The sequence below is a fragment of the Rattus norvegicus genome, chromosome 15, assembly GCF_021556685.1.
Source record: "Rattus norvegicus strain SHRSP/BbbUtx chromosome 15, alternate assembly SHRSP_T2T, whole genome shotgun sequence".
NCBI lineage: Eukaryota > Metazoa > Chordata > Mammalia > Rodentia > Muridae > Rattus > Rattus norvegicus.
The window spans coordinates 40,524,764-40,552,427 of NC_141548.1; the positions used below are offsets into that span (position 1 = coordinate 40,524,764).

At 42.8% G+C, this 27,664-nt stretch overlaps 2 protein-coding genes and 1 pseudogene across 8 annotated transcripts in view; 2 read left to right on the plus strand and 1 right to left on the minus strand.

The window, feature by feature from the left end:
* The first annotated feature begins 1,963 nt into the window (after positions 1–1,963).
* Positions 1,964–27,551, plus strand: Serpine3 (serpin family E member 3). Of its 2 annotated transcripts, NM_001447129.1 has the most exons (10): positions 2,125–2,158; positions 3,132–3,229; positions 3,364–3,638; positions 6,426–6,659; positions 7,948–8,145; positions 9,423–9,621; positions 18,555–18,655; positions 24,344–24,430; positions 24,882–24,965; positions 27,373–27,550. In NM_001447129.1, the coding sequence occupies exons 3-10, from the start codon at positions 3,377–3,379 to the stop codon at positions 27,414–27,416; spliced, it is 1,209 nt and encodes a 402-aa protein (NP_001434058.1). In that variant the 5' UTR covers positions 2,125–2,158; positions 3,132–3,229; positions 3,364–3,376; the 3' UTR covers positions 27,417–27,550. The 2 variants fall into 2 exon arrangements, with proteins under 2 accessions (XP_087442719.1, NP_001434058.1); XM_087586593.1 differs by lacking the exon at positions 24,344–24,430 and having other exon boundaries at positions 1,964–2,158; positions 27,373–27,551.
* Ints6 (integrator complex subunit 6) overlaps positions 2,442–27,664 on the minus strand; it is a 140,478-nt gene continuing 115,255 nt past the window's right edge. For 3 of the 6 annotated variants that reach the window (XM_087586167.1, XM_087586164.1, XM_087586176.1), the window contains one exon: positions 24,719–24,972. The gene's annotated coding sequence lies outside the window, so the exon portion shown is untranslated. Of the gene's footprint in view, positions 4,848–11,885; positions 13,199–17,366; positions 17,699–24,718; positions 24,973–27,664 lie in introns of those variants that run through there. The other 3 variants (XR_015638098.1, XM_087586165.1, XM_087586172.1) reach the window with 3 other exon arrangements.
* On the plus strand, positions 13,098–13,346 carry Rpl38-ps7 (ribosomal protein L38, pseudogene 7; annotated as a pseudogene).

A 27,664-nucleotide genomic window follows, 5' to 3' on the forward strand; every position in this document is an offset into this window, starting at 1 on the left:
TGGCCTGATCAAGGAACTTGGACCAAGTTTCCCCTGAGATAGTGTGGACTGATTCTGGATTTCAAGATGGGATAGGACAGTAAGAGGGTCCCATTCAGGCAGTTGGCAAGGGCTCTGGTGAACCCAGAGGTGGAAATGGCTTGTGTCTTCCAACTACATGTGCTTGCTAGAAAGTACCAAGTTGGGAATAGGCTCAGAGTGAGTGAGTCCCAAAGGGAGAGAGTGGGGTCTGAAGGAGGTATCGGTAGGGTGACCAGAAGGAATGAAGAGAAGCATCATAATCTAATAGTGCTGCACTTTGTCCGTCTAGAGGTGCTTTACCAGAGCATCCCTGAGAAATGAAAGCAGTCTAGAAGCATGTCACCAGTCCATAGAGTCTGGATAGACTATCAAAAGCCTTAGAATCCCGTGGGAATTCAAAAGACCCAATGTCTTGGCCCCTTAACAGACACCACTGAGACTATGGGAAATAACGTAAGCCTGAGAGTGAAAACAGGGGGCTATAGGTTCAAGCCTCAAGACTCTTGAGTTCTTCTGTCTTAGTTTCTCCCTCTGTGAAATGGGGATAATATGTGAGCTCCTGGGAAGTCACATAATATGCAGCTGTGAGTGGAAAGTAACAGTTCGTAAAACACAGCGGATATATTCAATAACATTTGCTTTGCTTGTTATTATGGCTCTGAATAACCAATATCCATATAAATAACCAATATTCATCCTGGCAAGATGGAAGCCACCACGCAATCTCTATAACTGGTCGGAGACCAATGATGGCTTCTGCCGAGCACTCCAAAGCAACACCAGTTGCTATTCATATTTTATTCATCCACACATTGAAATATTTAATCCATGTGGGAAATAACTCTAGCATTTTAAGTTTCCCTGGTATTGTTTCATGAGAATGCTTTCAAAAGCAGTTTAGAATTGTACATTCATAAAGTTAGGAAATCATGTTCACGGAAGTGACACAGCCACACTGCCCAATTTCAGACGTTGTTTTTCAGGCATATCTCCATCCTACTATTGGCAATTACTTAATCAACCTTTGCTAAAGTAAGTCCACCCTTAGGAACCTTGAAGTGTCACAAGGAAGCCCGTGGAGTTCCTGCAGCTTTCTGTTTAGCACTGTCAGTATGAACATCTAAAGTCCACACTCACAGAGAAAGAGTCCAGTGAGAGTGAAGCCCAGGTTGCTGATTCAGTGCTACATTTCCCCCAACTGGTCCAGAGCCTTGGAACCCAGCGGGCAATCAGGAGCTAGTTCTGAGATGCATGGATGGAATGCTCTCTCTGGGTACTTTAATGGGAATTAAATACATTTCTTTCCCCTGCCATACTGTGGCTTAGAGTCCAAGACACACAATGGTAAATTTACATCAAAATTCAAGGTTTGGAGAGATTTCACATGAAACAGCTACCAAACTGTAACTCCCCTAAGACTCCTGGATTAAATATCTATGATTAAACTTTAAAGTGACTTGCCCACTGATTGATTATAGGGCTGTGAGTACTTGTCAAGTTAAAGGGACCCCTATGGGATCTCTCTTCAATTATTATGGTGGACTTGTTGCACTGAATCTCAGGACCAATCTAGGGCTCACATTACACAGCAGGTACACCTACCTGCTTTTGTTAACAACAGGTAAAGCCAGCTGTCTTGCTCTAACCTGATTGAACCAGACTTTTCACTGCTTGCTTTTTCTTTTTCAGCATTGAACTTGCTGAAAGTTTGAGGTCATGCTCAAAGACTGATCTATTGTTTTGTTTCCAGGAGGAGGGGAGAGGCATTAGGTACCTGGCACCCAGCAAAACCCAGAGTTATCTCGGAATTCTTCAAAGTCATAAAGGGTTAGATGGAGGGTTCCTTGCTGGTACAACCAGGTCACAAGCCTTAGAAGGCGTACTCTGCTCTCATCTCAGCTTTGCTGCCTGGAGCTGAGTCGCTTCCCCTCGCTCCCTGCAGAACTTCGACGCTCCAGGAATTTGGACAGAGTGGTAGAGACATCGCCGGCAGAGACGGCAATTGCCAGCTTCCTCCCTGAGATGTCTTGTGATTCAGAGCACATTCTGCTCCACTCTTTTAAAAAGGGCAGCATGTTGATGCTCAAGGCACAAGGACAGAATCAAACAAGGAAACTACCATTTGATTAACGAGTCGGTGAGTATAGAACTCATCCCTGGTCGTCATGGCAGGACCTGGGTCACCAGAAGTCCGGGCATCAGAGTTTGTTTGCTAAGGGTTGCTAGTGTTCATGTCTTGGGAGCTGGCAGAAACTGCACGAGCTCTCAGAGTAGGACTTGAAGCTTTCACTAATGATCTGATACTGAAGCCTACTTTCTTTCTAGACATACATACCCATGCAAATTCCCTCGTCATGGGTTCCTAGGTCATGTACATTTGTGTTCAGCCCTGAAGGGAAGAGCTGGGAAACATGGCTTTTTCTCTTGGATCTTTATTTAAAGTGAATATCACTGAGCCCATGGCCTTGCTTATAAACTTATATAAGAGGTGCTTTGACTGGGCATTCCTCTCCCATCAACCTAGCCTGGCTCCACAGTTGGAGCACTTAGCAAAGATTGCTACCGTCTCTCTGTCGGCACAGCCAACAAAAGTGCTCTGCTCTGCTCTTCTTGCTCCCTTCTGGCATTCCTTTCTTACTCGTGGTAGCCCCTCGTCCTGGGAGGGCACAGTTCTGAGGAGGGACTTTCTATTATTATTGTTCTACTCTATGTGGAATAATCTACTACGTAGCATGGAGTCTACTATTCTAGGCCCAGTTATCCCATGCATCACTCTTTGAACATACATATACGGTCTTGATATTTCATGTAACACTCTTAAAGGCCAGGTATCTGTCACAGCTCTGTTCTCTTCCCATACCAATGAGTCACTGAGCTCTCTAGAGCACAGCCCCCATGACTATAGTTACAATATCTAGTATGGTTATGGGAATTTCAACCAAGAATATACAATCTTTTTAGCATAAAGAAATGAACTTTGAGCATGATTAGTACTATAATTACTCATGAGAAGCATGGCCCAGCTGTAAGCAGGCTAAGTACTAAGAAACCACAGGATGCACTTTTCGCATTTCTTTTCCTAACATAATGATTTGTTTTGCTATAACCAGGACTTTTCCAAGGCCACACATGCAGTAACAGGAGCAGATCTTCCAGCACGGGGTTGAGTTTTCAAAAGGATCCCAGCCCAGCCAAGCAGCCTAGAGAGGTAGGATCATGGTGGGTAAGCAAGGAAGTGTAGCAAGACTGTCCTTTGGGCTCTGAAAACAGAGCTGGGTGCCCCAGTTCTCAGGTGACTTGCTCTCGTCCATGTCACCAGCTTCTCCTCCCTTTGAACTGCAGGTGTCTGGCTACCATGCTGCCTCTCCTGCAGGTCACCCTCTTCCTTCTCTCCTCCTGCTTTTCAGCAGGAGGAGGCAGCCCCCTCAGTGAAGGCCTGTGGCTGCTGAAGACTGAGTTTGCCCTCCACCTCTACCAGAGTGCAGCAGCAGAGACAAATGGGACAAACTTTGTCATCTCACCAGCCAGTGTATCCCTCTCCCTGGAGATCCTGCAGTTTGCAGCCAGGGGCAACACTGGCTGGCAGCTGGCAGAGGCCCTAGGATATACTGTGCAAGGTAAGAGGCTTCCCCTCTCACTTCCTCTCAGCCCTGCTCCCTGTTCCACCCTGCTCAGGTGCTCTCAGTGGGGAGCTAAGATCCCAGTGTGCACAGGGGAAGAGACAGGGCCATGCATGAAGCACTCAGATTTTTACCAGCGCTGTTCTTGATTGAGGGGACTCCCTTCTAGCCTCATGGCAGTGTGATGGTTTTGAGTCACTGCCCCTTTTAGAATGCTTGCTGTGGCTGGGAGGGGTGGGAAACACCTTCTAAACATTCACTGATTGCCTCAACAACCCTTTTGAGGTTGATGATTTCATTGGCACCCCTATTTGGGGAAGCAGATAGGCAGAGGGTGGAGACAACTTGCTGGGAATCACATAATCAATAAGGGGCTGTGCTTAAATGTAAACTCTTTCGACCCAGGACTATGCTTTTGACCAACCTATTTTCATGATTCTTAGGTTTCTGCCAGCTTATATCTACATATTGTATTTCTCAAAACAGCTCTGCTAACAGCAGAGTCTTTAGAACACAGCTCAGGCAGCATTAACCTGCACTCGTGATGCAGCTAAGGCAAACATGGCCTTCCCTTCTCAATCAAGGACTAAGATGTAAATATAAAATTTAGTGTTGGTGAGTGAGGCAAGATTTCTTAGTTCCAAGGCAGTCTGTTATGTAGCAGGAACCCCATCTCAAAACAAAACAATGAGCATCACTAAAACTGACGAGAGTAGGCTTTGGATGAACTAAGATTTGTCAGAAGGTACATGAAATAATGCCAACTCAGCCTGGCTATGACTTCCTCTGGACACTTGAGCTAGCAAGTCAAGGTTAGCACTCAACATGTCTGGCACCAAGTGCCCCCTGAACTGCCCATCCTCCTCAATGCATACTCTGACCACTGTTGAAACAGGTCTTACAATCCTGATGGACAACAGATAGGTTTGTTCTCTGCAGGGACAACTGAAACCAAAGATAGTTTTTAGAACTTGGTCATTCTCAGCACTTATACCACAGCAGCGTACACGTCCACAGGCTCCTTTGTGGTGCTCTTGCAATATAGACCATGGCTGGTCAGGAACTTGTCTTATGCACAAGAGGAGAACTCTGAAGGCGGCAACTCTGTCTGGGGGAGCCACACATGTAGATGAGGGGGTGGGTGCTGCGTGGTTCTGTGATTCCACCAAGCAGGTCAGAGGCTCCCCAGAAGACAGTACATCTGAGCTGGTCAGGAAAAAGAAATGTGATTAATACAGAAAAGGCAGGCATAGAGTCTTCAACAGAGTCTCACACAAGTCAGGAAAAAGGATCTCGGTAGGACATGCAAGAGGGTGTCAGTTCTGAGACCAGATCCCATCCTGCTATCTGGTTAACTGGTTGACCATGAACAGAGCCCACGAAATATTGTTCAGATGACAGGAATTCTATGCAGGACAATAATCCCCCTAAATTTCTGGACCACAGGTTGAAAACAGATTTTCTAGAATGTAGTAAATACAATCCCTAATTCTCCCCAACCCCAAATCAATGTGCTCAACAGTTCCCCATTCATTTGGAGAACAGAGTTTCCCCAAGCAGGGTCTTCTCGAACCCAGCCGTTCCTCACCCTGTGGCCAACAGGATGAGGACGTGGCTTTACCTCCAACATGGTGATGCTAAGCACATGATGAGTGGGCCTGTCCCTCATCTGTCTCCACCCTGTGTAGTAGGACCATAGCCCTTCCTTCAAAGCATCATTGAGAGCATTCATTATAACTTAAGACTGTGGAGTGTTCTCTGCAATGCTTATAGACACCATGAAGCTTTAAGAATTTATTCTAGCATTGTACATTCTGGAACATACATAAGGGCTCTTCTCTGTGTGCAGATGGGCAGGGAAAAATCAGGCTCAGAGGTCCACTTCCAGGCCATCGCTCTGCTACTTCAATATTTCTGGCTTCGACAACACTCATCTCAGGCTGCATTTCTGTTGTTCTTTTTGCTGTGCTGAAACATCTGAGAAAAGCAGCTTTCGAGAATCCGGGGTTAGCACAGTAAAACCCTGGATGTGAGACCTCAGACGTGACATGTTGACAAGATCTGACTGATCTGGGAAGAGAAGCCTTAGTTGAGAAAATGCCTGCATCAGACTGGCCCATAGGCAAGTCTGTGTGGCATTTCCTGCATGAATGACTGATGTGAGAGGACCTAGCCCACCGTGGCTGTTGCCACCTGGCAGGTAGTCCCAGGATGTGTAAGAAATCAGGCTGAGCAAGACACAGGACAAGAAAGTCCTTCCATGTTTTCTGCTTCAGTTCTTGCCTCTAACTGCCTTGAGTTTCTCCCTGACTTCTCTAGGTAGTGGACTATAAACTAGAAGGCAAAATAAACCCTTTCCACCCAAGTTGCTTTTAGTTATGGTCTTTAACACAGCACAAACTCAATCTAGGAAAGCAACTCTTCAACCACTGCCCATCCTTGTTACGACACTGCACAGAACTCCTCTGGCGTCCTGTTAGAAGTTCCACTATGACACACTGGACCTGTCATATCCCCATGTCTAGACTCTCCTCCAGAACGCAGCAATGTCCCTAAATCAGGAAGTCAAACACAGTTTTGCCATTTCCAAGGCACTGCCAGACTCTCTTCCAGCTAGACTTGTTTGTGATCTAGCATGTTTTCTTCCAACTTCTAAGCTGTGGGTTAGGTGATTTCCACGAGGGTAGCTATGCCATTTCCAGTGACGGACTTTGAGGTGGACACACCTGAGACAACCTGAAGGTGGAAGCTGGGCAAGCCCTTACAAACACTCTTTTCTCACAGACCCAAGAGTGAGAGAATTCCTGCACACTGTTTATATCACATTGCACAACTCCAGTCAAGGCATCGGGATGGAGCTGGCCTGCACCCTGTTCATGCAAACCGGAACATCTCTGTCTCCCTGCTTTGTGGAGCAGGTCTCCCGGTGGGCCAACAGCAGTCTGGAGCTAGCTGACTTCAGTGAGCCTAACACCACTACCATGGAGGCCTCCAAAGGCACAACTAGACCGAGCACAGGTAAAGGAAAACCGCCTTCCTTGGCAAGGCTAAGGGCTGCAAAGAAATAGCACCAGCTATCACTTGTCCGAAGCCATGGTGAGGTTCAGGGTGCCCTCAACATTTTCAAATGCTCTAGGTTAGCTTTGACAATTGACTTTTAAAGAACTGATTCTTGGGGCCAGAGAAGTGGTTCAGCTGTTTTAAAAAAGGATGCATCAGGTAGCACACAATTGCCCTTAGCCCCAGTTCTGGAGTATCTGATGCTTGCTTAAAGCATCCAAGTTTACCTGCTTTCATGTGCATGTACCCACACACAGCAGATACATAGACACATAGTTAAAATACTTTTTAATTGGGGCTGGGGATTTAGCTCAGTGGTAGAGCGCTTACCTAGGAAGCACAAGGCCCTGGGTTCGGTCCCCAGCTCCGAAAAAAAGAACCAAAAAAAAAAATACTTTTTAATTAAGGAGTGATTCCCTATATCCTTCTTGAGCTGTCAAGAGATCCACTCAAAATCCAACATAGGTATTCTCAACTCCCAGCCTGGTATTCTTTAAGAAAAAGAAAGACTTGATCTTTCTCAAGTGCAAAGGCATGGGTATGAAAGTTGCTCAGATTCAAGTGCTCTTTTGTTGGGTGACTGATAGTAGTGTGTGGCCAGCTTCCCTGAGTCTCACGTCTCACATCTGGGAAGTAGAATGACAACCAGAAGTTGTGTAGATCTCTTCAAGCGTTTAGGCAGAGCCTAGCAGAGTATATTTATTAAACAACTGCAGGCCTGCGGCAGAAGCTGTCTCTGTAGGAATGATCTGCTTGCCTCTTCCTGTTCTTACAGGAAATTTTAACCACAACCCTCCCCAAAGTGTGTTATAATCATAGCTATCTCCACAAAGGTGTGGAGAGGGATTCAGCTCAGTATTTAACAAGTCCTAAGGTGGGTGACAGTGCAGTCAAAGAGCTTCATCCGTGCAAGCATCTGCCCAGGGAGACAATGCCTAATGATCTCTGGGATGACTCAACACAGCCAGGGACATCCAGAGCACTAGTAGAAACAGGGAGGGAGGCCACACTGAATGCATGCTAATGAGAAGGCTATAATTCAAATTGTAAGGTGACTGCCCCAGAGCAGCAGCTCAGTCATTAGGGACCCAGTCTGAATCCTGTGTTCTTACTTTCCATTTCCATGACAATAAATTAAAAGCCAGTTAGCATGGCCACTGTGGGTCCCTTGGCAGCATAAGGAATTAAAGCTTTTGTAGTAAACTAAAAACAACATGAGGCTGGAGAGAAGCTCTTCTGTCTGTAGGTGAAGGCCCAGGTAGCCCACTGTGGGGGCGGGCTGGTGCCCTGTCTACTCAACTCTCCATCGTGAGCACCATGACCTTCCAGAGTAGCTGGCAGCAGAGGTTCTCCTCGGTGGCCTTACAGCCCCTGCCTTTCACCTGTGCCCATGGCCTTGTACTTCAAGTCCCAGCGATGCACCAAGTGGCAGAGGTCAGCTATGGTAAGTTCTCCTCTCCAAATTCATAAAGTTGGAGGAAACTCAGCAACATGGGCAAGAGAGGGGAGGTAGCCTCTGTTTTATAGGATTGGTTGGAGATGTGTCCATCTCTGGGGGTCCATTCTCTGGGCTGTGGGAAGGCTCAAGGTAACAGGAGGCTTATAGAGGGGCCTTGAATGGTATGTCTATCTGGATGCCAAGGGCACAATTTCATGCTTGGTATTGGTCTCCACACTGATTAAGAACATGTTCGTGTGGAATCAACAATACTTGGACCAAATTCTCCTAGAAGACACCCTTATGACACAACATCCAGCCAGGACCAAATGAGGGCTGAAAGGCCCCCAGACTAAAGGACCCCTGGTCCTGAAATGCCATTGGTCCAAATGGCCCTCTGGCCTATGGTTATTTGTCCCAGTCAGAGGGGAGGTTCCCAGTGCCAGCAGATGCCTAGTGGCCTCATGTTTGCTACAGATGCCAGCAGGCTCTGTACTAAGTATGAGCGACAGCATGCAGTGGGTTCACCTTTCTACATTCCCTCAGCAGCACCGACCCTTTTTCAACTCAGTGAATTCTGCTGCTGTCACCTGTCCCATCACATCCTATAACAGCACTCCACCTGGTGGCCTGGACTTGTCTTTGGCCACAGACTTCCAGCTGCCCATCCTGAGACCTATTTAGGTCACGGAAATGGTTGGTCTTAAGTCAAATCCAGCCAGAATATGTGTTTTGTTGAGTCTGTAGAATATTTCAAGAGTTGGGCATTATGAAATGTAGATTTAAAGTCTTTGTTTTTTGTTTGCTTATTTTGGAATTTGGGGGGTGATAATTATTATTTTTTTATTAACCATTCCATTTGTTTACATCTCAAATGAACCCCACTTCCTAGTTACTCCTCCACAAAACCCCATCCCACATCCTCCCCTTTGCCTCTATGAGGGTGCTCTCCCACCCACCCACCCTTAAGACCTTCTTGAAAGATAAGGTGTAACACCAAGAGCCTGAATCCTAATAAGGTCAGACTGGAAGCTCCCTAAGACGCTGCCCAGCAGGCCCAGCGGCTGGATCCTTGAGTAAGGCTCTGTGGGAGATCTCAGAGAGCGTTAGGAACATTAACGGGGTCACCCAATAGTTCCCAGTCTCAGATTGCTTCCTGAGGCTGAGGAGGACACCCTGTTTTACTGTTGCTGTCTTGTAAGTCTGCTTACTCCAAGTTGTAGCATCGTTGGGTTTTCCTAGCTTCTAGGTCAGAGCTACTTCCTGACCCTTTGAACCCCTAGGCCAGTTCCAGGATGCTGCAGGCCATAAGGTAGATGTTTTGGAGCTGCTCTACCTCGGAAGGGTGGCCAGTTTGCTCTTGGTGCTTCCCCAAGACAAGGGCACTCCTCTGGACCACATTGAACCACACCTCACAGCCAGAGTCATCCACCTCTGGACCACAAGACTAAAGAGAGCCAGGATGGATGTGTTTCTCCCTAGGTGAGTGGGTACATCTTCCTTACAGAACAGTTATCATGGTAGCCAGTGGGGCTTGCACTTTAGAGCCAAGTGATCAGACTCAAGGCCTATCCTTCTCCTGGGCTACCTTGCCAAATAAGCTTTAACCAGGGAGAGGTTCCCTGGAGTTCGTGTCTATTCTGAAGATCATGATACATACAGAGTTGAGTCCCTGGGTTTTCCCAAGATGAACTATTCGACTCAAGTCCCCACCCTCTTGCTCCAAAGGCAATGCCATGGTGTGATGAAGAAACACAAGGACGAACCCTTATACGTACAGCTGTCATTTCCACCAAACCAAAGAGATAAGATTGCTTATGTAACTGAGAAAACTTATATGTAATTCTAGTCAGAAGCCAAATGAAGACACAAAAATTCAAAATGTTTCCAGAAATGGGGTGGTACAGCTATAAGTGCAGGCAATCAGAATGATGGCCAGTTCGAAGCCAGCGTGGGTTACAGAGTGATTCTTCCTAGCCTGAGCCATTCAGTAAGACCCTGTCTCTATTAGATAGTAAATTCAAGACTTTGTGCATCTGTGCTGAAGATACATTTGTTCTAAGTGGAGAGGTTCCTCTGTTGAAGAAAATTCAGTAGATATAAATATATATATATATATATTTTTAAAAATCCAATGACTATGCTAGATCTTGTTTTCCAAAGCAAAGATGTTAGCAAAACGCATTGTTTACAAAATGGTTCTGCCTAAACTTTTTCAGATGATGAGATTGTCTGGCAATCTGAAATCAGCATAGCTGTGTAGATCAGCCCTAAGGACATAGTGTTGATACCCAGGAGCTCATCAGCAGCATAAGGATTCTTTATCTACCTGTCCACTTGAAGCCTTGGTCACACTCCAAGACCAGGGCTCCCATTGAATAAAGTAACAGCTTTAGTAGTGCTCCCTCAAGCAGTTAAAAATAAGCCCATCTCCTAGAACAAAAACATACAAGGAGAGACCCAAGGAGGCAGGGCCTAGATCTAAAATGAGATCAGGCCAAAGTTGAACTCAAACCCAAGGAAAAAAACCCATCTCTCAAAGCCAAATGCTCAGCCCCTGCCAAAGCCTCTAGTCTGGTTCCGCTCCAGTACAATCAGTGCAGGAAGGAGGGAGTGCTTGCAGGCTTCATGGAGAGAAAGTGCAGCTCAGCGAGGAACTTGTTATCTCACATGAAGAGGAGTAGATTGTCCCAGAGTAGCTGATATAAGGAAGACTCCCAAGGAAACGCTCAGCTCCACAGAGAGAGGACACTTTCACACTCATGTTCTCCCAAACCTTCAGCAGTGACCCCCAAAAAACACAGGAAAGGAAGAGGAGGAGGAAGAGGAGGAAGAGGAAGAGAAAGAGAGAAGATCTGAGGGCCTCAGCAATGACTTAAACAACTTTGTTCTGATGAATACAATCACCAGAAAAGTATCAGGCCTCTAATTCAGCTCTGTGGAATATGCTTGACCCAGGGAGTGGCACTATTAGAAGATGTGGCCTTGTTGGAGTAGGTAAGGCCTTTCTGGAGGAAGTGTGTCACTGTGAGGGTGGGCTTTGAGACCCTCTTCTAGCTGCCTGGGAGATAGTCAGTCTGCTCCTGGCTTCCTTTGGATGAAGATGTAGAACTCCCAGCTCCTCCAGGGCCATGCCTGCCTAGACACTACCATGTTCCTGCTATGATGATAATGGACTGAACCTCTGAAACTGTAAGCCAGTTCCAGTTAAATGCTGTCCTTTATAAAAGCTGCTTTGGTCATGGTGTCTCTTCACAACAATGGAAACCCTAACTAAGACAAAGACTAATAGAAGTGTTTTTTTAGGAAAATAAAACTATTTCATAAGCTAAACCAACCTTACACACATAGACATGCACAAGTACACTCACTTACTCCAGACCAAAGAGCAAAAAACCAATCAAACAAAAAGCTAAGCTATAAACTCTTCAGGCAGTGCTTCTCAATCTGTGGGCCATGTGTGCTTGGGGATGGCATATCAGACACTTACATTATGATTCATAACAGTAGCAAAATTACAGTTATAAAGTAGCAACAAAACTGATTTTGTGGTTGGAGGTCACCACAACACGAGGAACTGTATTGAACGGTCACAGCACTAGGAAGGTTGAGAAGCACCCCTGTAAGAAATGAACTGAAATGCTAATACTGCTTTAGGTTTGGGCTTGGACATAGAGCTTGGACCACAGTTGATGTGATTGGGAGTTGGTTCATTCGCTTGCTTGTTTGCTTTTTGACAGAGCCTCACTGTGTAGCCCTGTCTATTCTAGGACTTGCCATGTAGACTTGGCTGGCCTCAAACTCACAGAGATCCTCCTGCCTCTGCTTCTCATGTCAGGATTAAAGTGTGGGCTACTACATCCCACTGCACAGCCAGCTTTTGAGTAAGAACTTAACTCTAGCTCCTCAAAGTATTCATTTTCTGTGCTCTGTGCTTGTCATATAGACCTCAGTGAATGAGAGCCCAAAGATCTATACCCTGTGGAGCCCAGTGCAATGTTACACGTTAGTGGGCACAAGCCCGGTGGTGAGCCTGAATGTGAACATCACCAAGCAGTGCTCTGAGGTGAACTATGAAGCCATCTTCCAGAGTAATTATTTATTTATAAAATTAAATGCACAAGGATAGTTGGCTTTCATTAAGAACATTTAACCTGTTAAATAATCAAGAATGGATGTTTCAAGGCTGTTTGTATCCATAATCCTGCAATCATAGCCATGCTCACAGAGAAGACTAATAATGTCAAATAATATACTTAATGAATAAAATGCATGTTCTGGGTATAGACAGGAGAAAGCTGAGAACATTTACAAAATTAGATATGATATTGTACTAGCCTGCTTTGCAATGAAATCCTGGCTGTTTCTACCATGGTCCAAGGTATAAATCCAGATATAAATCAGTTTGCTTTTCAGTTTATTCCCTAATATACTAGAACATCACACACACACACACACACACACACACACACACACACAAATACACACATTTCATTTAGCTCACAGTTCTGAAAGTCTGCTCTGTATCAGGACACAGACAATGGCATCACAGTGGCAGAAGGGCACAGTGCAAGAAGGGATGTGACAGAGATTTAGGGTCTGGCTTTTTCTTTTGCATAGAGACCCACTCTCGTAAGAACCAACAGTAGAACTGTGTTTATACCTCCCAAGGGCTGTCCAGAGTAGTCACCTTCTATTAGGCCCAACTTCCCAAAGGCCCCACCAATGCAATACCACTTACCCAGAGAGCCAAGCTTCCAGCACAAGAACCTTTGCAGAAACACTCAAGTAATGTTCCAACTACGTAACCCACACACCCAAAGTGAGTCTTGCTCCTCCTTGAAGAGGCTGATGGTTATCATGAAGCACAAGTTTCCCAAGGATATTTCCTCGCTTTCTTTTAAAAATATGGGATATAGCTCCCCTGTCTCCTCTCTTCGTTTCTCTCCTCTGTGAGTGTTTTGGGTGCAGTTGTCCAAGTCCAATGCTGTCACCATGCCTCGGAAAACTGAGGAAATCAAGGGCTTCCTGTTCACAGTCCAGCGAAAGGACGCCAAATCTGTCAAGATCAAGAAGAACAGGGATAATGTGAAGGTCAGGGTTAGCTGCAGCAGGAACCTTTATATCCTGGTCATCACAGACAAGAAGAAGCAGAGAGCCTGAAGCAGTCCCTACCCCCTGGTTTGGCAGTGAAGGAGCTGAAATGAGCCAGACTTCTGCATTTGACTATGAAAAACCCTGAAAAGTTAAAACATTTAAATATATATAAAAGTTACTTTTGTAGTGCATATTGTACTTGGTGAGGTAGCACATGTCTTTCATATCAACATTTGGGAGGCAGAGGCAGATAGAGATCTCTGTGAGATAGGTAGATAGATAGATGATAGATAGATAGATAGATAGATAGATAGATAGATAGATAGATAGATAGATAGAATGCACATTGCATGGCTCTTTTGTATTTTTACAAAATTTTGCAGACATAAATAATAATTTTGATTTTTTTTTTGTTTGAGAAAGTGTTTGACATAGCCAAGGATGACCTTGAACTCTCTGATCCGTCTGCCTCTGGATCCTGAATGCTGGGCTCATAGGTATGCACCAGGGTCATTGATTTATATAGTGCTGGGGATCAAACTCACAGCTTCATGCACACTAGGCAAGCATCCTATCAACTGAGCTATATGTCCAACACCAAATTCTAAAAGACATTTAGACCACGGTGGTGTGTGCTTTTAATCCCAGCACTCAGGAGACAGAGACAGGTGGATCTCTGTAAATTCGAGGCTAGCCTGGTCTCAAATTGAATCCAAGAAAGCCAGGGCTTATAACACTGAGCCCAAAAACTGAAAAAAAATATTTATTACTTTAAAAAGAAACACATATTTATTGGTCATTACTACTCAGTACTAGGCAACCACTAGTTCTCTCTCTCTCTCTCTCTCTCTCTCTCTCTCTCTCTCTCTCTGAATGATCTCTCTGAATGATCTCTTAGGGACTTTTCATGCAAATCAACAAATATAATCTTAGCCTTTTTATTTGGGCTTTTTTTCCCACTGAACACAAAGTTTTAGTATTTCATCTTTTTAATGGCTGAATAATATTCTAATGTGTGGATATACCATATTTTATTTAAGCATTCTTTTAAAATGTTTTTAAATGGTATAGAATGACACCCCCCTTCTTCCAATGACCCTCTCTTGAACCTCTTCTGTGCTCCTCCTCAAATTGTTACTATTGCTACATGTAACAACCATTAACTGTTGTAGTTGGTTTTTTTCTTTTGCTTTTCCAGAAAGGTTTTCTCTGTGTAGTCCTGGCTGACCTGGAACTTGCTGTGTTTGTGGACTAGGCTGGCCTTGAACTCACAGAGATCTGCCTGCTGGGATTGAAGGCACCTGCCCCTCAGCCCCCCCCCCCCCACCAGCATGCCTGTAGTACTTTATCTAGGGGTGTGATCCAGTGGAAATTTCTCCTTTCATGTTAAGAGGTCCATTGAGATTATCGTTGTTCTGGTCTTGCTTATGCAGCCATTCTAGGACAGACTATCTCATGATTGCCTATTTAAACTTTCTCTCAAAGATCTATGCCTATTTTTCAGAGTTTTGTAGGTTTCACTCTTTGGGGTTTTGATCCACTGTGAATTAATTACTGTAACCTTGACAACATGAGTGCCAGAGGACACCAACCTCCCTTACTGTGGGAAACCTACATCTAACTTTTACTCCCACAAAACTAATAGCTTGCTCTTGACAGCTCTTATACAAAGTAGTTAAACAATATATATTTTGTGTGTGATATGTAGTATGTATGGCTAAAAAAATGAGGCCCACAGGAGGCCATGCCACTTTCACAGATGATCAAGATAGCATAGGAAGGGTACTGCAGATGTTTAACAGAGGCAGCTGTAAAGTGATCACATGACTGTAATACACTGTTGTTAGTCTTATGCAGTTATGATTCAACGCAGCGCTTTGTCTGCTCACATTCTCAAGAGTGAAAGGTGCAGCATGTGGCAGTTTCTAAGTGTATGTTAAGCTTAATTTGTTCTAGCAGGTTTGCATGTATCCTCTGGTAGTAAATGACAAATTAGACCATAAGTTTTGTTATTTTGTCTTTTTTATTTTTTCCGCAGCTGAGGACCCAACCCAGGGCCTTGTGCTTGATAGGCAAGTGCTCTACCACTGAGCTAAATCCCCAACCCCAGACCATAAGTTTTATGTGTCCACCTTAAGTGTTATTTTTCTTGGCTGCAAATTGTTGCAAAATTTCAAAAAAGAAAAATCTATGTTAAGTGGACCTATGAAGCCCATGTTAATCAAGAGTCAACTGCATTTGGTGTAAGCAGAGGCCAAGTCTTCATGTGTTTGTATGTGGAGATTGGCCCAGTGTCAAATAACATTTACCAAAAGGATCATTTTTTTCCTCCATATTTTCTCTCCTTTTTTTTTTTTTTTTTTTTTTTTGGTTCTTTTTTTTTCGGAGCTGGGGACCGAACCCAGGGCCTTGCGCTTCCTAGGCAAGCGCTCTAACCACTGAGCTAAATCCCCAACCCTCCTCCATATTTTCTTGACATCACATCACTCTCAAAATTAATTGCCAAATGTAGGTTTATTTCTCTCAGTTTGATTTCATAGGCATAGATTCTAGTGTTCTTGTATCACTCTGGCTCTTAGAATTTTCAGTCTAGAAATCAGGAAGTAAGTCTAACTTAGTTCTCTTCTTCCTAAAGAAGTGTCTTACTTATGAACTACAGGGTCAGCTTACCAGTTTCTCTCCAAAACAAGCAGGTTGGCGTTAGACACAGGCATGTCTTGTGTATATCAGCCAGGGAGCGCTTTGAGCTTTGGGTGTCTTCCATTCTGCTGTTTCTTTGACAGTGTTTTGTGCTTCTAGGTGTTTGTGTTATACTTAAAGCTGAATTTATTTCTAAGTCTTTGGCTTATTTTTGGTGAATTAGAAATGTTTTCTGAATTTCATCTTCACATCGTATTTATGATAGTGTATCTCAAATGAGCTCTAATAGGGGATTTTTGTGTTCTTCAATATTTTCTACACCCAAAACCAAGTCATCTGTGAAGGCAAATAGTCACTTCTTTCCTTTTCTTAAAATTCTATTTTATATTATGTTTTTTTCATGATGCTGGGGATTGAATTCAGGGGTCCTTGCATGGTAGGACCTCTGAGCTCTATCCCTAGCCATTACGTCCTGTGTAATATGGATGCCTTTTTTTTCTAACTTTGTATTACCCTTACTCCCCAACCCCAACCCTGCACAAGGCCAAATAGAATGATGAGAGTGGCCATCCTTGTCTTGTTCTTGATCTTGGATGGAAAGCTTGTAGAAAATACTCAAGGCGAGAGGTTGTAGGCATTCTTCATCATCTTGAGTTACCTCATGTCCCATGATGGCTGAGTATTTGATGCCTTTGGGGTTTTTGTTTGCTTGGGGTTATGTTGTTTTCAGGAGTGATGTTCAAGCAAGCTAGTGCTCTATCTACACACTCCCAAGTCCTGTTGCTTTCTTAATCGTGAGAAGATGCTAGATTTTGTCAAAAGCCTCCTCTGCATCTGTTGAGATGACCATGGGATCCTAATCCCTCACTTTGTCAACAAATGTGTCATCACCATGTCGTGAGCATCTTACATTCTTATGAGTTCTGCTTGGTCATGGCAGGAGTCTATGATGCTGGACTCAATTTGAACCTACCTCTTCTTGGGTCAATCCCTACTATGTAGTTGAGAATTCTTATGGACTATGGCTTTCTTTCCATGTGACGCCCTTGATAGTTTCTGTAAACGGCAGGTGGCTTTCTGGTTGTTGTTTCCTTGAGTTACTGTGCCCTCTCATTCCCTCTAGCTCTGCTTTCCTAGCCGTGCAGGAACATGAAATCATACCTCACTTGTCGCTTTTACTGAACTAAAGCAGGATATTATTTAGCTTTATCACCCACCACATCTCAGCTGCAGATTTTAACTTTCTTAATATTACTGAGAAATCACAGTCAAAACACAATGCTAAGTACACATGCTATACCAAGCATTGTGCTGAACACAATGGCTTTTCATTTAATTATCACAGCCCTATTTAAATTTTACTGCCGTCAGGCTTACTTTGCAGAGACAGACAATAAGGAAATGGGGTAAAGTAGCTTGCCACTGAGTCTGGAAAGTGAGCCGTTCCTGGCAAGAGGAATCAGAAAAAGTGAGGTCCACAGCACTAACCATTACATTTAACATTTATGTTTTTTGAAAAGGATATTTTCTGGACTTAAGACAATTTCATAAATGAGTCAAATATTTTGAAAAATGTCAACATACCATTTTTTCTAAAATTATATATGGTTTATACAAAAGACAATTAAATTATATATATATTTTTTTTTTTAATTTTCAAAGACAAATAGCAGTTTCATCCTCTTTGAAGGCTTGCTTCTTGGATGGCAAATGTAAAGTGCTTTGTCCTGGGTACATGTTGGTGTGCTCATTCTTTCTCATCTGCCGTTTACCAGGCAAGCCAGGGCTGAATTCCTTCTCTGATGCATATCAAACGCACATACTGCACACAGCAAACATGAAAACGTGTTACACAGTAGAGAAAGCTTCACAAGGTGTTATATACAAGGTACTGGGTATTTTCTCTCCTCTACTGCGTAAGATTCTACCCAAATGTGAGGAGTGATGTTGGCTAGGCTGGCCCCACATTCCCAGAGCTCAGAGTTGAACTGAGGTGCACCATATACTCATTGGGTCATCTTCGGCAGGTTTCTTAAATACTTTATGCTTTGAATTTTCCATCTACTGCATAAGAGATAATTGCCATTATATGAAAATGAAGTAATTTCTATGAAGCTCTCATCATAGTGTCTAACACAGTGTCAGCACTATTCATTTAATTAATTTATATTTATTTTATTAATATTAAAAACGAGCTGAAGTAGCTTCTAGGTCATTTATGGTGTCATAAAGCATATCATTAGGAAGTAGACTTTTGTGTGCACCTTGAATACAACTATGCAAACTGGGCTTTAAGAACCAGGAGTCACAGGGCTGGGGGTGGAGCTCAAGTAATAGAATATTTCTCCAGCATGTAGGAGGTCCTGGATCCTATCTCTAGTACCATTTTGAGAAAGTCAGAGAAAGTCCTACAGCTGAGTAGGAAGGTAACAGCTGAGGAATGGAGAGTCGTTTAAAGGCAATCAGGGAAACAGGGCCATCCCAATGTAAAGACAACGCTGGGGGAAAATCCAGAGGGGTCAGCCTCATCTCAAGTATGATTCACAGGAAGGAACAATGAAAAGTAAAGTGGGGAGGGGGGCCCAGTGTGCACTGATTTCCAGTTAGAACCTTAGACTTCATGCGGTATGAGAAGAGTGTGAATTCTAAATAACTAATCACTTACTACTGTTTTGCAGGTTTAGGATCCAAAATCAGTTTGACTTAAAAAGTATTTTAAGATCTTGGGGTATCACTGATCTTTTTGACCCACTCAAAGCTAACTTGAAAGGAATTTCAGGTAATAATTATTCAATTCTTCCCATCTTTGCGGGGTATTATGCTTGGAAGTTTTGCCATACTTTGATTAGGAGATCCTTATTGCTTCATTGAGTTTTTCACAGAGAACACTGCATAAAATAATAAAGGGGTTAGCTTTGTGTAAGAATGTGGAGCTTCTGATACAACCTGTTTTGACTAGAATTGATGGGTGAGGGGTGCTCGCTCCTTGATGATATGAATGGTTTTTGAAACCATTCATGGTGAGTCAAGTGGCCATAGGATGCAATACAGAGCCCTCCCTCTGCCAGACTCTCATGGAGACTGTAGGCAGCATCAGCACCAGCATCACGCCCTCTGCCGTCACACCAGCATCATGGCCATCCCATTTCTACACTTTCCTTCCTTGTTGCCTTTAACTCCTCCTGCCTTTTATAATGGTCTAAACACACATCTTTCCTTTGGCCATTCCTCAGATTCCCCATGCTTTCATGACCTTGCCCTAAGATGCTCTTTTTCCTGGCATCCATGCCCCATTGTTTCCCAGTTAATGCTACTGCTGACCCACAGGAGCCATGTTTGCAATGACCTGAGCTTCCACCACACACCAAAAGGACAAGGAATGCTAACATCTACTTTGGGGATTCCTTGAGGGAACCACTGGCTCAACTTCTGCCAAGTTAGGTGGCCTTGGATTGTTTCTACTCTGCAGATTATAAGGACAGAACACTGTAGCAGGCATTCTCATTGGTCTTGAGACTGCCCTTACTTGAACTTCAAAGTTACCATTTTAAACATCAGACCACTGGAACATAGGATACTAAAACTTTGGTCAGAATCTTCCCTCTTTATCACAGAAAAGAACAGGAGTTTGATCTTCAAGTCCAGGCTTATGCTTTAGATGTGAGCAGACAGAACAACCACAAGTTACTTTATATTAAATAAAGCATAACAGGGAGGATCTAATCAGAGTACTAACAATTTGCCATCTTGGGGCTGTGGGACTTCATAGAGGAATGCTTGCTGAGTATGCAGAAAGTTCTGGGCTCCATTTCCAACATACCATCCCCTCCCCACAAAAAACCCTACCTACCACTCCTTTACTTATTGTCTAAATGTTTAGGTAAGACAATAGTCAAGTTTTGGCAGTGTCCACAATGCTTGGTGGCTAACTGGTGGCTTAGTTGGAAACTTTCCATACCGACAGGCATGCTTTGGCACTGCAGGAAAGGAACAGCAGAACGAAGGCAGAATGACGAGGAGTAAGGAAGGACAGGGCGGCCAAGCTACCACTTTCAGTAACAGGTGGCCATAACTTCCCAAGGCTTCGGAGTTCAGCTCTGGTATCCCTGCAGCTATCGGAAATTCTATTACTCCTTTAATCATCCAAATTAAAAATATTAGGATGCTGGATTCAGGAGCCAGTTACAGAAGCGGGGGGAGGGGGGAGGAACTTTAAAGCTATTCTTGGCCCTCTCTTCCACACCATTGTATTTAATGTTTTACTGCTCCTCCTTTGTAATTCCCTACCTCCCCCCCCCACCCCCAGAATCTGAGAAAAACATACTCAAATGCCAATCTTGCTGAACCACTCTATGCAAAAACTGCTATGGCCTATAATGTGAGCATCCACTGTTTTTGAGACAGACTCTCTCACTGGCATTGGGTTACACTGTCTGGGGCATTAAGCTATGGAACTTCCCTGCCTTTCTCCCTTACCCCACCCTCCAAGTGCTCCAACTATAAGCATGCACCTTGCCACCTGGCTTTTTTACATGGGTTTAAGAAATCAAACATGGGTGCTCATGTTTGAACAGTAAGAACTTTACCAACTGAGCCATTATCCCAACTTATCACCAAGTCTTCTAAGTACCATCTACATGGTTCACATACATGCAATTCGTTTACTTATGTTTGTTTAAACCAACATAATCATAGGCTCACAGATCTGGCTTCGTTAATAAGCCGCCATGTGTTAAATGTGGAGTTTGCTTGCATTCATGCTTACTGATGCAACCTAATGATCTCCCACTGTTTTGCTCCAGTAATATAGAAGTCAACAAATGATGACCTATTGTGGGCTTTTACTAAATAAGCAGCTACTTACATTTATTAAAAATAATCTAGGCTGTTTTCTTGCTACAGTAGTGAAACTGAGTCACTGGGCTGGACATCATGGGATTGGTGACAGCTAAAATTATTATTTTTATAGATGGCTTGCCAACTAGTTCTTTCCAATGCCAAGCCCACTCATGCTTGTACCCAAGTGGACTTCTACCTACTCTAGAGACAGGACCATTGAACAGTGTCCTCATTCCTAAAGTGGAGAGCCACCACTCAATTCACCAATTGTATGACACAATCCTTATTTATTGTGTGTGCATGCTGGTGTTGGGGGACATGAACACAGAACACATGTGGAGGTGAGAGGAATTCTTGGGAAGTAAGTTCCTCCTTCCACTCTTAGGTGAGGCAAGCGTTACCTACTGAGCCGTCTCACCAACCCCATCTGCAGAGGGTTTTGTTTTTGTTTTTTAATTAGAGAAATGATCAATAAACAGAGCCACCCTCTCTTCAAAGAACCAGGGGGTTACCAAGTTTTATACTACTGAGGAAACCTAATAAAATCTTTCTTCCAATTCAGTTCCAAAGCCAGAATCACAACTCTCCTTCCCCAACAACAGAGCATGTCTGCTCCTTCTTGGCATCATTTTATTTAAGAGGTCACAATTTCAAAGCTCTGCTGAGCCCACACATAGCTCTCCCTCCTGACCCTCTTATCCCTACAGATTACAAAGCTAGTGAATTGTTCCCATCTCCCTCTCACTGAAGAGAAGAGGCAGGCACCTGTTCTGGGTAATCCCCTTCCTTAAGGATCACCAGCAAGCTTTGACATAAACATGTGCCTCCAGTTCAGGTGTTGTGTATAAACTCAACACTTTTTAGAGACTATCTTAGTCTTTGCTTTCATATAGAAACTATTCTTCATACTTTGCCTTCATAAGTGGGTGGTCAACTTCAATTTCTACCCATAGTGCAAGCTATATGCTACATGACTTGAACAGGCCGACAATCTAGAGTGCATGAATTGACTTGAGCCACAGTAAGTCAACAATGGACAGAAAGATGTAAGAAGTAGGGGAAAGGTGGAGAAAGCAACCAATACAGCTAGTTTGTGAGCCATTGAAGAGCCCTCCTGACACTTTCTATATCCTGGGCTAGCTGCAATCATATATTATACACCCACTCTTCATTTCTTAGCTAAGTGAAAAGATGAAGAAGATAAGCAACTAGCTCTTCTCAAAGGAAATCATCATTATCAAAGAGACAAAAGGAGGCAACTGATGTCCAGTCTGTGCTGAGGAGCTGAGGTCCCAATGCAGATAATGATTTAAAACATGTGTGGCCGGTAGTACATAAAAGAATGATAGCATCCACCGCCGAAGGAGGTGGGAACTAAATCCTTGCTTAAAGGACCTCACGTGCCTCTTCCTGTTGGATGTACACATCAACCATTTCTTTTACACATGTACAAACCAATCATTATTCTGAAAGTTGGGCACAGTAGTAAAGTGAATATGCCATAATTTCTACTTGCTAAAAGTCTAGGAGGGGAGACATAACCCCAGGGAAAAGGAATGCAAAGTATGCTGGTATGAAGGCATTAGAATTCCATATATGCTGACACCAACATGAAATACAGGCACCGATGTTTATAGTTGACTACGATGTGCGCCTTCCACAAAGTTGTTAGTCAACTGAGACTGAAGGGAGGTGGTTTCAGGGTTGAGAGGTATGCACTGCAGTCCTGCTGGAGCCACTCATAGCAAACCAGCAGCTCCAACAAAGCTTCCTAGACACAACATGGAATCCATTAACCTGCATCTTTCACATTTAACTAATTAAGGAGCCTGTCTACAGAACAGCATCTATAAAGAATTCTGAGGGCACATTTTGGGGAAACGGGTTATATAACCTTTTACAATGCCAACAGTTCACAAAAACAAAGGCTGGGAAAACCCTCATCTTTTCCTAGTTATTAGTGGAATAACTCAATAGCCACCTTAATAAAATAGGCCAGCTACAGTCAGAACACAAGATAAAGGAGGAATACAGGCTAGTCTACAAAAATGTCGAGTCTTAGCAAAGAGAAAACTTTCAGAGATGTGACAGTCGGTAGCGTGCTGGCTGAGTAGTCTAAGGGTTATGCAGAGCTAGACAGTTATTGGGCCATCCTTAGAAGAGGGAGGGGGCTAGGATACTTAAGCAACTCACTTGCCTTGCAAAGACAAACAGCCACTCTAGCCTACTGGAGATGCATTTGTGTCTGTCAGTCCCACTTCTTACAATGATCCACATACAAGATTTGCTGTATGCTAGCTGACAAGCTGAGTGAAGCTGCACTCATTTACTCATATGGAAACGTTCAGATAATGTAATGAAGTAATGAAGTCACAGTTAAACCTCAACTGGCAAACATGCTCTTTATAAAACCTTATTAATTTTGGCACTCTTTGCTCAATGGGCTAGAAGGAGTTAATCATTACCACAGAGAATCTTGTTCCTTTTCTCAAAGACAAGCAGAGAAAGACCAGTATTAAACTAATCTGATTCCCCACCAGTACCAAGTAAATAGCAAGTGACTTCTTCCTGGCTCTTGCTCATCCTCTACTGCCAGCAAAAAGTTGTTCCTTCCAAGTTCAACAACCATCTCCTAATATCCCATTGTTTCAATACCCTAGGCTGGATTTAAGTCTTAAATGACTGTCAGGGGCCATCTCCTGCATGACTGGGCAGTCCAATCTAAAAAGCAAAGCTCCCTGAAGGACATCAAAATGGCTGCTAATACATAGGTCTCTCTGATAGTGTGCTTCATCTGACTAGAGGGCAGTTTCTTAAATGGAGGGTTGGGTAGAAATGGGCTCTGGGTCAAAGCTGGATATTCTCAGTTCAGATGGGGTGTGTGTGATACCAGATGACTTAGCAATCCTCTGAAACAGAAGGGCTGAGTGACTTCAAATTTTAGTTCTCCATGTTGACGTTCACCCTTTATTGCAACCCATGCCATTTCATCTGTGGATACCTGTTCAGTGACAGAAATCTGGCTCCTAAGTTCTCTCATTTCTATTTGCTAAGCTTGCCTTTGAAACGCAGTACACACATCTAGCTATAACCTCCCGTTTCTCTGCAGGGTCCAGCCCTTAAGATGAGCTAACTAGCCAAGCAGCACAACCAGCTCCAGAGTGCAGCCATGGAACAGCAGGCACTTCAACACCAGATTATCCCCATAATACAAACCCATGACTTCAATGTCTTCCTAAAAACTGCAGCCCAACACAATAGACAGCCTGGGAATTATCTCAAAAGCTCACTGGAATTAGTCCTGGGTTATACTTTGTAACACACCCTTGGGAGCCTAATGCCTTAGCTAAGTATTAGGCATTAGTATTAAGTATAGGCTAAAGATTTCAATATTAATATTTAAAATTAATTATTAGATATTCAGTCACTACTAATTTGGGGTGGGTCTTACTAAATTTAGTGAATAAAGCTCGAGTTTTAGAAAAATAAGATTTTTTTCTATATAATCACTCCCTGTATACTCGTAGCACTGAATGCTCCTTAAGCTTTACTCAAGTCTTCAAACACATACACTATGTGCACAGAAATGCAAACAAGTCACTTTCTGTTCTTGTTATTTGTGAATTAGGCCGAGATGGCTTTTATGTTTCTGAAGTAACCCACAAGGCCAAGATGGAGCTTTCAGAGGAGGGCACCAAGTCATGTGCAGCCACAGGTACATTCAAAAGTCCAAGCGCTTAGCCCCATGGAGCTGCTCACCAACATCTACCCTTATTATGTCTGCCGGTTATAAACCATACCACTTAAGCCCAAGCCCAGGTGTGATACAGCATTCTTAAAGAAAGAAACGAGAGAAAGTAAAATCTTATGAAAACCAACGATACCAATTTTTAACAAAGTATCATTGCCTCATCAACAAGGAATGGAATCATACAGGATCCTATATTCAAGGGAGCTATGTCATGGAAAACTATTTGTAAAAAATGACACAGGAGTGACTAAGTAGTATCTTTCCTCTTTAATTTCCCCATTTGCACTCCCATACTACACAGTAAAGTGTCATTAAGATGCTGTTCATTCCTTAAAGACAAATCCAGGTCTACAGCTATGTTATCTCCATCTGCATGGTACTTTTCAATGCTGACAGGACCTATGCTTTCTTACAGCTGTGCTGCTGCTGAGGCGGTCTCGGACTCCTGCCTTTAAAGCAGATCGGCCCTTCATTTTTCTTCTGAGAGAACATAACACAGGTGCGGACTTTAAAAAAAACAAAACAAAAAACAAAACTGGATTCAGACATTTATGTCCATCTCTCTAGCAATTTATTTACCCATTATAATCTCAAATAAAGGGGAATTACTTCTTAGTACAAGGAAACTTTTCCTTCATGTCTTTTACACTCTATTTGCAGCTAATGCTGACTCTTTTTAGTTCAGTAGACTTCAGCTTCTAGAGATTGAAAAAGTCATGGAAACACACTTCAATCAAATCTTGCTTTTCTTGCTGTTGTCCTATTGATCTTAGAAAAGATGGTTTCTTCAGGCCAAGATGATAAAAAAGACCCAGAGACTCTAGTACTTCAGTGATGCACACATTTCTACACTGTTTTTCTGTCTTCCTCAAAAGCCAAACACTTCTGCACACTATAGGACAGGAGCCCAATGCAAAGATGACAGACACAGGTTAGCCTAGCTACCACAAGAGAAGAAGTAGCTGTTTCTACAATTCGGTAATATTGGAAATAGTCCCTGAATTATTTTCTTTCCTTAGTCTCCCTGTAACAATTATTGGCCTCAAAAGGAAGAGATTCTCAGTAAAGAGTTGTTGGCAATTCTCAGTAGTGTTCAAAACAAGTATGGAGCAACACTAATAAAAATCAAGCCAAGGTGGACCTACTTTAACTAAACATCAGGCATCACTTTTATTTGTGGAAAGAATATCGAAAGTTAGAATGAAAATTAGCATAGTTTAACACAGATTGTTAAAAGAAAATACTGTCAACATCATTTTATCTGAGAATCATTTGTATTCTAGAATCATATTTGTGCTAGAAATCAAAAGAACATTGTGACAAAGGATGTAGGTAATCATTCCCTGAAAAACTATCTACTTGGGGATTATTAGGGAAGGAGGAGGTCATAACAATGTGCACTTAGTATCCCACCATGATTACTCCAACCCCACAGTGACTGTGATAGACAAAAACAGCACTGATCACTAAGGACAGACAGCAGAGAGTATGTTAAAAAAAAAAACAAAAAAAAAACACCACCACCACCACCAAGACAAAAAACTGGTAACAACAAAAAGACAAGTTTTAAATTAAACCCTCAAACAAAGAGGAAGGACTAACCTTGAACAGAAGGGCCACTACCTAAATCTCATATCCAATAAAGGGAACAGTCAGAAGACAAAACAAATTCTTGAAATTCAACTGTATAATAAAAACCATGTAAAGCTGTTAGACACACAGTACTTTCAATAATATAATTTCTACCATTCTAGTATCAGAATGGAAATTCAGGTCTAATAAAAAAACCAGCTCCCTAACTCCCCACAATCTTAGACCTGTCCCTGTGGCTTTTCTTTTCTGGACAGTGGCTGTTCGCATTACCCACGGTAAAGTGGCTAATTTTCTGAACTTTCAGCTGGGGCAAGAAGATGGCCATGGTTAAGAGCATTTGCTTCACTTGGTAAAGAACCCGGCTTGGTTCCCAGACCCCACGTGGAAACTCCTAAGAATCTGCAGCTCCAGCTCTAGGGGATCTGACGCCCTCTTCTCTTTGGGCTTCTCAAGCACCAGGCATGCATCTGATGCATTTACATACACAGAGGCAAAACACTTGAAAATAACCTTAGAGTCTCCGCCTTCACTGTTGAGGCTTACTAGTCTTATATTGACATAATGGATCAATTAACAAATGGGACACATAAGGGAACATTAAGAAAATTATCTAAAAACTCCAACATTAACCTTTTGGAGAGTACTTGTCCAGCACAGCATCACTCCATGATCTCAAAAAAATGAAGTACCTACCCCCAAGGATATCCTCCCTTGTCTTTGCTAACAAGGATTCTGTAGAAACTCCACTCACTTAACTAACTTGCCCACCATTTCTTGAAAGGCAAAAGCCTGAGGTGGGTGGAATCTTAAGCTGTAGTTTTGATAGGCTGCAAATTTTCGTATTAAGTTTTAGTATTAGGAAGTAAAGATTATTATGCTAGACAAAGGAACAGAGAGAGGGAGGGAAGAGGGAGAATAGTGGAGCACAGACACAGAAGAGCCTGCTACTGTACACTCCTTCGAGGTGCATTTTGGAAACTGTAGTAAAGGCAGAAGATCCACCGTGCCTATTACATGAGGACCATGCCAAGGACAGACCCCATGTGCTGATTTAATATAGCTTCTATCTAAATGACTCCAGTGTTCCCGCTGATCTCACTCTTAAGACACATAATTCACAACCACAAAATAAATCTGAATTTTGTATAGTTTCTGCTGAATTTAGCAGTGTGGTTATAGGCAACTATTTTAATAAATCCATCTCTAAATTATATCTTCATTTACTTCCAGGAATTTTGAAGAAGTAAGAAATGTTTAATGAATTGTTATATGAAAAACTACAAGTCACATTAAATGTTTCTTTTTCTTTACAGGGTTTGTCTTCAGTATTGGCAGAGTTTCAAATCCCCTTGACTAAAAAAAACAGACCTCAAGAATGTTTTCTCTATGTATGCTTTCCTTTATAAATATTTACAATTTCTTTTAAGGGTATGTGATTTCCAAATATTATTAATCTAAAAATAATTCAATTAAAAAAATAATTTAAAAGTTTTTTCCCCCTCAATTATTCCAAATCTAAAAATTCTAACCTTTTTACTAGTTCCCTCCAAACCATTAAAAGGCACAACAGTGATCTATGAATATGTGCATGAGTCAGGATACAGG

Excerpts from the sequence above, each read along its gene's own strand:
- Serpine3 (NM_001447129.1), top strand. The coding sequence starts at position 3,377 with ATGCTGCCTCTCCTGCAGGTCACCCTCTTCCTTCTCTCCTCCTGCTTT. Across the intron at positions 6,660-7,947 it reads CACAACTAGACCGAGCACAG|GTGAAGGCCCAGGTAGCCCA; the intron begins GTAAAGGAAAAC and ends TTCTGTCTGTAG. Across the intron at positions 9,622-18,554 it reads ATGGATGTGTTTCTCCCTAG|GTTTAGGATCCAAAATCAGT; the intron begins GTGAGTGGGTAC and ends ACTGTTTTGCAG.